General features: G+C 36.8%; 1 protein-coding gene across 1 annotated transcript; it reads right to left on the reverse strand.

Annotated features, from left to right (window-relative positions):
- Positions 1-4,543: 4,543 nt before the first annotated feature.
- Positions 4,544-11,359, reverse strand: LOC139132080 (sushi domain-containing protein 2-like). Its single transcript, XM_070698471.1, has 8 exons — positions 11,166-11,359; positions 9,862-10,128; positions 7,594-7,833; positions 6,988-7,161; positions 6,419-6,592; positions 5,878-5,995; positions 5,428-5,522; positions 4,544-4,883 (listed from the first exon to the last, which is right to left on the reverse strand). The coding sequence occupies exons 1-7, from the start codon at positions 11,302-11,304 to the stop codon at positions 5,435-5,437; spliced, it is 1,200 nt and encodes a 399-aa protein (XP_070554572.1). The 5' UTR covers positions 11,305-11,359; the 3' UTR covers positions 4,544-4,883; positions 5,428-5,434.
- Positions 11,360-11,782: the final 423 nt, after the last annotated feature.

Consider the following 11,782-nt stretch of genomic DNA (forward strand, 5'->3'; position numbering starts at 1 on the left):
AAGAGTTCAAAGAGTATGCAAATTTTTTCGTCACGTGGTCTTTAAGACCACGTCGATTGTAATTCTGTGGAAAGCTTAATGGAGGTAACGGAATGGTATTAATTTTATATTACATGTAATTTTTAATATTAGACTCATTGTTTCGAGACTTTTGCCTCTCGACGCAACGTTGCCTCAAATTTAGTTGATATTCTGACTTAGTGTACTGGTTTGGTGGTTTAAGGGAGTCTTCACTTATTATGAACAGGGTGGGTCGGAAGAAAGTGAGGGTGGCCCATCATGTAAAATTTGACTGTTCCCCTGATGCCTCGTTCTAAAATGTGACCCTCCCCGTCCCTCTCCTACAAACTCCAAAATTTTCAATGTATGTACAACCTTGATAGAACTGCTGACTTTGATATAATGCAAGTAAAGATATTATAAGGACGTTTGTAGTAACTTTTGGTCATTCTTTTAGTTTTCTTGTTCTGTGCATCAAATGCTGTTTCCTGCCTTATTCCATGTTGCATGTTAGTATAACAAGTATTCTGCTTGTCAACAAAGTCGATACACGAGTAATAATTATTGTTATTGTTGACAAATGAATTCTTGTCCATACTTGAATGCGATTTTCAACAATAACAATGCCGATTTTACAAATAGTCTGAAGCCAAGATGTGGCTGATATAGTGTTTTGTCCATTCATATCGAATCATAATACATGGGACTCTATCGGCCAAACTATTAAAATTTTTCCCCTACAAAACTTAGCTATAGGCATATATATCTACTTTGATAAATGTTTGATAATTCATGTCAATGTACTTTGCTTTAAGTGGGAAGTTAATAAATGCATGTGAGTACAAAAAATTTGATTTTTGGATTTCATCACAAACCTTGATTCACTTTACATGGGGGTCTATGAGAAAACGAAAAATATGTTTTTCCAACATAAAACCAGCAATATCAGTGCTTTTATAGACGTTTGATGAATGGTATAAATGTACTTAATTTAATCAGAATAGGATGGTTACAAGTGCATATATGTCAAGAAATTTGATTTTGGAATTTCACGAAAAATGTTGATTCACTATACATGGCAGTATTGTTGTGAAGGTTCTTTTACACAACTTATTCAGATTTTGCATCCATCATTAACTCAGTAATGTTAAATGGTACCTTCGCCCAAGCTAAGTTTGTAAAATGTGACCTTCGCCCTAGTTAAATTTGTAAAATGTTCTTCCCTAGGGCAAGTTTGTAAAATGTTACCTTCCCCAATTCCTCCAGCCGACCCCCCTTATAATAACTGAAGGCTCCCTAAAGATTGGTGATCTATTCTTTTTCATGTTGTACAGAATCCCGGTTTTGAAGAGGATGATTCTATTCATATTTGTTATTCCGAAACTAGGCAGCATTCATTGCGTGTTTTCATTAATGTCATCTAAAAACATGACGCATACTTAAAATATATAGAATTCGTGCAACATTTCACAATCATGGTCGTTTGTCCCACATCAATGTTCGTCATCTTCATTAAAAATGCCAAAAATAAAACTACAGTCTGCTTCTGCTCGCACACTTGTGATGCCCTCTGAACGTATAATACATGTAACTTTCATTCTTTAAATGAGACAGACCTCACACTGCCGTAGTGTCTTCGCAGATTCCACGACAGGTTTGCGGACACGGAGCGTTTGGACTTAGTTGACTCTTTTTTCACTAAATCTTGTTTACATGAAGGATATGCAGATTTACATTGCACTGACGTTAAAGAGATAAAGTCACTGTCTTTTGACGTTAGTTTTGCAGCTTTGTATTTTTATGGTACTATAGTCAAGATCGTGACGAATTAAGCCAAGCGTATAGGAAGAACGGAATCCAATGCAGAATTGTATTTTCATTTCGATTGTCTTTATTGCTCTAAGATCATGTTGAGGTTTGCATATTGTAATGTACTTTGATGCCGAATGCGTTTTGCCAAAATATCGATTTTTAATGTCAAAAAAGCACGCCATAAACGACAATAACATTCGAAAAGATATTTTCATCGAGGCAAGATTACTACCCTCTTCAGAATTAGAGCGCGAAGCCACTACAGTGAACTGCAATAAAACAGCTTACACTAATTAGTTTCAGCTGTAGCCGTGGCCACTTTGGTGTTGAACAAGGCTAATTGATAAAGACCAAAAGTCTGCTTGTACAAAGGCAAAACTAGCTCTGTCTGAGGCTCGAGTTGTAAATGAGAGTTTACGATTGGCACCCTGTGTTCAAGATTAAGATACAATGTAACATTACCATGCACTGGTTCATGTACAAATGTTTTTTATTTCAACTTCCCCAGACAAACTGTCTGCATGGGACATACAATGTTGTCGACTTTGACAGCTGGCTACAGCTGAAACTAACTAGTGTGAGCAGTTTTATTGCAGTTCACTGCAGTGGCTTCGCGCTCTAATTTTGAAAAGGGTAGTAATTATCTAAGAGCTGTTGGTGACTTGGTAGCGAGTGGAATGGACTCTTAAATACCCTCGAGTCCTATTAACAAAGAGAAGTGTAAACGAAGTATTTTTGATGTCAGTTGGTACCAAGCGACTGCTGGCAAAAACCATACCTTACTATACCACCAACCTTTTTTATGCTCTTCAACCCGAGGAAAGCCTCTCCTAGAAGTTATGATCATCAGATCTCTCGCAAAGCAAAATGTTGTATCCATTTCATCATGCACTCTACATTTAGAATGGAGAAAAGTTTCTCAACCAAGGATTTCTTGAACAGGCATTTCTCAGTTATGTTGTGATCAAATAACAAGGGTCTTCTGTGTGTCCATGTGTTTCATATGGTAACGTTTGACTGTACGTATGCATGTGTTCGCTTGTGAGTGGGCATGCAAATTGGATTTTACAAATTTACAAAAATACACTACTACACACATACACTCACTGTCTGTCTGTCTGTCTGCCTGCTCTCTCTCTCTCTCTCTCTCTCTCTCTCTCTCTCTCTCTCTCTCTCTCTCTCTCCTCTCTCTCTCTCTCTCATTGTTATCCGTCGTTGCAGCACTAGGTTTAGTAGTGTATTGGTGAGATCCGCCTTCTGTAGGAGTTAAAAACACGAATGTACTGAGGTAGTGACCTAAACTGTGGGTGATCGCAGACATAAATGCACTTCATTATGTCACATTTGACACTTTCTAGTAATAACACGATTGAAACTAATTTGGGATAATTGGCTTTTAATATATATATATATATATATATATATATATATATATATATATATATATATATATATATATATTATATATATATATACTTTCTCTAGGAAAGGATATGTTGGACCACGATGTATTATTGTGAAAAGGTTTAGTTCTTAAATACCATCAAAAGGTCACGCTGCCTAAATTCGGTTTAAATATAGGGATAATAAATGCAAACCAACTCGAGTTGAAGTTCATTCGCAATTATTTATTTTACTCTATGGTATAGTATCAAGCAATACAATCTGGAGTAAAGTGTCATTGAGTCTCGACGCGGCTTAAATCATCAATTCTTCTTTCAAGTTGATGGTAGGTCCTGTTAACAAATGGACAGTTTCAAATAAAAAATACTAAACATTAGTTTTTAAAAATTAATTGTATAAGATGTTTGAAAATATCAAAATCCATTTCTTCCGTTTGAAAGGTCATAAAAACAAAGTCAAAATCATTGTACTTGTCATGATGTCGCATTTTCTGACAATCAAACGTTTCAGAAAACTTTTGGACTTGAGGCAAGGAGTTTTCGAAAATTTACAAGGTCAAAACTGACGCTTGCCTTCAAACATTAGCCACCAAAAATGAAAAATATTGACATCTGTGTAGTTATCTGTACATTTCTATCAACTTGGTAGAAGAAACAAGCATACTCTGAGACGCAGGATCTCTGACATCGCTGGCACTGTCGCAACGCCAAAAAATATGCACCCACAGTATGTCTTTCCCTTTCACCATAGCCTGAGAACACTTTATTGGTTTATTTGAAAGGAAGATGAAATACAATAGACTTCAAAACATATTGGCATTTGCAATTTCTTTCATAAACGTCACAGTGTGGTATTCAACTTTGCTAATGCTGTCGTACATAGGCATGTCTGGTGAAATTTTGTAAATAATACGTAATCTATCGTACCTTTCGCTTGAATTCAGAGCCGTGCTAAATCATACTCGAAATAGTACTTTGATCATTAACTAAACATTTCATCAACGCTTGACAGAAACAAGGTACAGCCCGTAAAGGGAGTCGGCTGTGGCAGCATATTACAAATAATCCCCTTTTACATTTTTCTTCAAATCAAAGACACTACTCTTTCATTTTTCTTAATTTCAAGTTTTCATTTTTCTTACCATTTTGTAACATAATTCTCCTATAAATATTGAGTTACATTGACTATACATGTTATAAAATGTTAAGAGTAAACCAAAATTATATAAGTTCCGTAAATATAGGCTGAGCGGGAGTCTAGATAATGGACGGATCAGTGTTGTCTTGTCTTCAAACAACAACAACAACAACAACAACAACAATAAAAAAACCGATAACGTGTTTTTATTCACGGTAAAGAACAACTGAAAGGCATCATAGGGTTCCATATCTGTCATTTCATACGAGTTCTGCTTTCGGCTAGTTGTTTGAGGAGCATAGTGATCGACATGTAATTAATGTTGTGATCAATGGTATGGTGATCAATTCGTGTTGTGTTGATATAGACATGGAAGCTCGCGAGATAAGTGACCGCGACAGACCATCATCTTCCAGTCTGAGTCACACAGTGAGCTTCGTAATGTATAATTCAGTTCAGCTGCTTCCGACAATCAATGATATCGTCGTGCGTTGTGAAAACACTCCTTCACGGTATTTCCTAATGGTCGCCTGCAAAAAATGATTTGAACAGACATAGAAGTTCAGTACTGTAAAATGGTTTTTGAGTCATTGAACTTCCCTTCTCGTTAGTTAAACTTGATGATCAAAACATATAATATAATAGAGATTCAGACGACGATTATATTATTTATACTCTTCAAATATCATCATGATATTTGCAAATGTTCTGGCATATAGTTGTTAATTATCTTGGCGATATCGCCACTATTGCTTTTGTTTTATAAAAAAGCATCAACTTAACATTTTGCTGTTGACTGTACGGATAGTGTATTTCTGTCTTTTCGATTTGACGATGCAAATTATCGATGAGTATCACTGTTACATTCTTGCTCCTTGGTAGATTTACGAAGCAGCAGTGACGTGTTGTCAAATCTACTGAATGGTGGAGCTGTGAAGGCCCGTCTGACAGGTTCAGAGGCAAGGCTAGCTATCAAATGCTCTATAACAGCAGCAGCATATAATAATGCCATGCTGGTACATATCAATGTCACAAAATACATAATCCTAATGTTTATGTGTTGGTATGACTCACATTGGTCTTAGTCAAGATTCTCAATTTTCACATCTTCATAGGTCGGATTTACAAAAGTCTCAGGGGTGTTTACAGGTGAAACGCTGTTTTTCGACCTGTAAAAGATCAAAGAGTGACATGAAGTGATTGACGATCAAAACACTCAGAGTATACAATTACATCAACAACTTCGATGCATTGTTAGGAAATGTCAATGTTAAATCGTTGAGGTGTAAAAGTTAACGAGCAAGTTTGAAGCGATTTCGAGAAACTGTCTGTCAAAAGTTAAGTTATTTGCCACCATTATTCGTTTGCTCACTATCAGGATCTTCATAAATTTGCGATGAATGTTCCATCAAGTTGGATATTAATGTACTTATTTGTGATTCCGTATATATCCATACATGTTCAACTGTTCAGAATAACTTTCCTGTGTGACTTCAAGCAAGAAGATAAAAGTCTTCAACTTACTTCTCGTTGGTCTTTGATTTCTTGGCGTGATATCGTTGGACACAATACAGAACAAAGGCAATGGCCACCACCGTTACCAAGACAACGCTGACTATCAACCAGACAAACCACGTGTTCTCTGTAAGTGACAAAAACCATAAATACTGAAGAACTCGATTTTCATTGCGATGTTCACAGTCTTTTGAAAAACGCTGTATGTTTTACTGTTGCTCTCGCGTGTTACGTCATCGCTTTGGTTGTAAAGTGGGTCTTGATGCTATCTCTCTTCGAGCAACGACAGTTCAAGATACCGGATAGGCAACCGAGAACTTGTTTAAGTATCGCTACAATGCCATGTGATAAACCTTACATCTGACAATTACTTGTATTGTACAGACAGATAGTAGAGCCAATTTTGAATGCAACGTTATCAAACGCAAACAAATTAACGACGAAAAGTAACCTTAATCTAATTTACTGTTGAAAGGGACAGAAAGAGCTGCTTTGAAAAAAAGTATGATAAATTACGATAAATTTAAATTTCTGCTTATGAAAGTCTTACTTGTACAGGAAGGCCTTTCCCCGCTCCATTCACCATCACCTTGACATATTCTGATCTTTGACCCTTTGCTGGTGTATCCTGACGAACATTTATATTCCACCGTGCAATTATATTCAGTACACGTCAGGTAAATGTTGGCATTGTCAATTTCCTCAGGAGGGCCGCAGTCAATGACTGAAATAAAATTAGCACCGAATAGAAATCTTTAAAACTCATTTTGTTGCGATTTTGTTAAAACCAAAGTTGGAAGCAAATTATTGCGTTACACGAACAAAATGACTTTTTTTCTTTTTTGAAAGTTTATCTGATGTACGTAAAATGTGCTAGATTAAATCAGTAAAAACATGCCATTTTCTATTGCTCTTTCAGTCGCACACTAAGTTGGTGAGTCTTTATGGCCAGATCCATTTAATATAAATAGCATTGTTGGAATCTGGAAAAAGGACAAAACATCCTATGAAACACGTTAATTAACGTTAATTAGTTGAATTTCAATTTTTCGCGAGAACATCCAATATCCTCTCTCTAATCTACATAACGCAACATTTTCATTGAAAACGTTTACATACCTTCACAGAGAGGCTGCTGACCTGTCCAACTCCCATTTCTCAAACACGTTCTCATATCTGAACCGACGAGAGTGAATCCTTCGTTACAGTAATAAAAAGCGGTGCCTCCCTCTATGATCTTTTCAACAGCTGTACTGCCGTTCGCCGGTGCTTCCAGAAAGCCACAACTGACAACTGAATGGGATGCCACATTAATGTATTAAAACTCTTCCATGAAACAAGTTTAAACGAAAAATGATTGCTATTCTTGCAGACAAATGAGTTAAACGAGTTATCCAAAGACATCATCCCAGTGATGATTGTTCCTAGGATACGTCTTCGATACGGTGCGACTGCACCGAATCTAGGACTACACTTAAGATTCTTGATCGTTTAGCATTTCAAAGGTCTTGCCTCTCTATCCAGTGTCTACAATGATGACTCTGAATATAACTTCGTTCAAAAATACGTTACAAAAGTCGACAATGTGAAATACCACTCTGTATAAGTTCGATGTAATGCACGACTTAAACTTTGAGACTCACCACAACCTGCTGAAAGTATCAGCGCAGGTAACGGATAAAAATTATTTATGTTATTGTTATTAAAACATGGATACTACTTTACCGGCAGCTGTATCTTCTATGATTGATCTATGTTTCTCGACGGCTTGCTTCGTTTGTCGGGCAAAGTTTTCACTGCCTGTAATCTGATAGTCGAACAGACAAAGCTTGTCGTCGCCACACAGAGCCATCGCCTCATCGTTGGGTGTTATTTCGAACGTCGGCACATAGTTGTAATCATTTAGCGAAGCATGGCTTTGTCCGATATCGTAACGAAATAGTGATTCCTCCTCTGTTACATTCCCTGAAAAAACACATTATTCTTATAAAATTATTAATCATAAAGCTTATTATATGAACTTTACTTTTTTCATCACTAAATTGTTTGGTGTATCTTTTTCGTCTACAGAATATAGGCTTGAATTGACTGCGTATGATCATGAGCACATCCTCTGATTGTCTGTCTGTCTACCAATCTTTGTGCCTGTCTGTCTCCCAGTCCATTGTTTCTTGCCTCCGACACCATGCGTACTAAGGGAGCCTTCAGTAATTACAGAGGGTGTGGGCCAGGAGGAGAGTCACTTTTTAGAAAACTGTCCAAAGGGGAGGGTCACTTTTTATAAACCTATCTTGGTAGGAGGGTCACTTTTAACATATTAACAGAAGATGATTTTACGGCCAAACCTTTGAATGTCCATTTACTATTTCCTGAATAGGAAATTTCCTACGAAATACATTTATTCTTCTAAATACATACACATTATCGACAAGCTTCACAAGAAAAGAAGATGCAGTGGTACCCTACATTAAACACCTTCAACAGTTACAACTGATGAAAGACAAGAAACAAAAACATATGGAACAGAGGGCAAAGTGTATGTCAAATGTCTATAAGTTAGTTTTATTGAAAAAAAAATCACCATAGTTCTCTTAGACTACCATGTATAGTGAATCAACATTTCGGTGAAATTCCAAAATCCACTTCTTGCACACACATCCATTTGTAACCACCCTAGTCTAATTAAATGTATTAATATATATAATCAAGCAGACATAAATACCGAGATGTACCTATTTTTGTATTGGAAAAAAATTATTAGTAGTTTCCTAATAGACTACCACGTATAGTAATCTAAAAATCTAATTTCTTGTACAGACATGCATGTCTTAATTCCCAATTCTAGCAAAATGCATTACATACATCATCAAACATATATAAATGTACAGATATAGCTTGTTGTGTGTGGTCAAATTGTCAATAGTTTGCCTGATAGATTCCCATATATTATGATTCGATATTTTTGGTGAAGCACTATATTAGCCAGATCTTGCCACCTTATAGTTGCGCAAAATATGGAGACCCTCCAGCAAATGCATGACCCTTCAAAAATGCTTTAACGTGATAAATTGCGACCAGGGCCCTCCCAAAACGCCAGCACTCCCCGTAATTTCTGTCCGTAACCAACATAATAGTTAACCTATATTGTTATGTAATTAGCTGATACTGTTTCAGTTATTCCTTGGGAGAATACTGTGGTGATTTGGGGGAGGGTCAAGTTTTAGAATGCCGGACAAGGGGGAGGGTCACGTTTTACAGTACAGGTGCGCACGGAATAGACGATTTTCCGCTGATTGCGAGATCTCGCGAGACTTTATTACATGCCCGTAGAAACAGGTTTCCAGCTTAGTAATACAAGTCAAACTTAGTATGGAACTAGAAAAAGTGGAGAACTGAGCAAATGTGCAACTTCATATATTTTATGCAGTGTTTTAACGTAATTAGCGACTTGTCCTGTTTTACGCAGTTTGTCCTGTGTTGCGAGAACGCGTCCACTGCGAACCACATATTCTCGCGATATCTCGGAATGTCACGCGCGGTTCGGAACATGGTCTATTCCCCCAGCTCACCCCCTGCAATTACTGAAGGCCCCCTATTAGGTTACTGCAAGGATCAATCTATCTTTTTTATTTTGAAAGTTTATCAAAGGAACTACCAAATCAATCTAACTTGGCTGAATATCAGCATTTACGCTTGTTCATCAAGAAAATATACCGACAGAACAGTAAATACTCTCAAAGTACTTTGCATTGTCTCCAAATGAATAAGTTGCGTATTTTGCAGTGAAAAGTTGATATTGAAATATCTCTAAGTAAGACACCCGAGTACAAGAACATGAAGAATTTATCAAAATGGCATATTGCCTGCAATGTGCCTTTCATATTTGCTGTGAACAAATATCGTAGACTGCCAGATACTATGTAATGAACACATCTCACAGCTAACATTTTAATTTTTCTACAGAATGCGACCGAAGAGTGTTTCAAAACTTACACTTCATTCCAAAGGAATAGTGAAGTTCCTGCATTGTGGTAGTTGGTGAAATGGTGATGCCCTCGGGGGTCAATAGGTCATCGTCCGGGTTATCATTCCACGTTCCCATGAGTCCTTGCGTCGTACCCTTCATAGATGGTGGTCCAAAGAACGCGTATGACATCATAAGCGTGCCCTCTGTAGCGGTGACTTGCACTGAGACACCCAGAGAAAAGCTTACCGTGACGACTGCAGTATTTCCCTGAATCTCTTTTACAACATACAATCCTAAAGAGAAATGACTCAAATGTAAACTGATGATTCTCAAAACTAAGCACTGGATATAAAGAAACAAATTACAGGGCAGTTTTGTCATTGCATTTCGGGATACATAAAGGCGTGGAAAACATTGATTTACCCACCCCCCCCCCAGATAATATTAAATCTGCTGTTCCACGCTATTACTAGAGCCTGGAAAATGGTAACCTATCCCGAAAATGAAAAAAATCAAAACAATACACAGAGGACGAAAAAAGTGTCGGATTAATGCTGATCTCAATTAATCCATAGACAGTAGAAGCGAGACTACTTTCTATAATTAATCTTACAGAATTCCTCTTATCTAAGGGCTTACTTTTCATATTTTCTTGAGAAGTACTAGTTGAAGAGTGAGTTTAACAGCAGTTGGTGATCAGTATATTCTTTTGATCAGATTTTATGGATAGAAATATATTGATAATGTATTGTTCCAGATCCCTGTCACTTTTAACCATGCCGTTCCAGTACAGTACAGCGTAGGTTTATTCATCTCGTTGAAAAGTGTTCCGTGAGGCAGATATTTGAGAAATAACATGACGCATGAACCATAATACATCTCCAAGACAGACATATTTATTCTTGAGATAAAGATTACAGCCAGTTAATTAGGAAGAGGTTCACTCATCGAGAATCTAATCTGTTCAGATATGATTTAAAGTCAGAAATTCAGCTTTACTGACTACCATGATAGCATTAATTTCTTTAACAAAAATTTCCTGCATGAAATTTCTGTTGACATCGATTCGAAAGGATATAGGTGCATGGCATTGTTCTAGGAGGTAAATAAACAGACGATCATTGACTGAAAGAATTCTTTACAGTAATTTGGACAATTTCGGGCGTGAGAAATGTCATGCGAAAATGTAGAATTAATAATTCTAATTTCAGAATTTACACTTCTGCATCTTTTATGACATCGATTCCCTCAATCGATTTATTTAAGATAGCTTGCCTAACTCAACTATTACAAGTTCAAGTAACTGACATTGCAGTTATAATTGACTTACCATTAAAAGTCCATCTATCGGTCTGGTCGAAATCCACCCCTTGCCAATCGTCGTTCAAGTCAGCAGACTTAATCCACACGTCCAGAATTCGCCGTTCACTAACCTGGATCTGAACGGCGTCAGTGCCATGACCCTTCATTGCCAATGCAGTGAACACAGTACCACCAGTGATTGTCTCACCTAAATTTAATTTTCATTGAATCAGTGAATTGTGTTATGCGTTTCTGAGAAAACTGTAAGAGCCACCGAAATATTCAGTGTCTGATGTGTACCTTCTTTGTTGTTTGCGTTATTTTAAATCTCATCTAGAATGTTCTAACTCTGAGTACACTAACTTGACATGTTCTTCTAATAGCTCACATATTACATGAAAAGACAAAAAAAATCAAATTCAACATTCCATAGTTAGTTAGACCCAGAGCCCCACAGAAGATAGCTACTCAAAACATATCGAAGAGATATAATCTAAACCAAATAGAGTAACATGTCGTTATTGATTCTGATAAATCAAAATATATTCATAAATAAGTGTTGTGAGTTGGTCAGATGCCAACACGAAAATCATGATATAATGTCTCTCAAAGCCTTACACTACAAAAATGAAATGACCCAAGGTC

Source organism: Ptychodera flava, chromosome 4 (assembly GCF_041260155.1).
Source record: "Ptychodera flava strain L36383 chromosome 4, AS_Pfla_20210202, whole genome shotgun sequence".
NCBI classification, from domain to species: domain Eukaryota; kingdom Metazoa; phylum Hemichordata; class Enteropneusta; family Ptychoderidae; genus Ptychodera; species Ptychodera flava.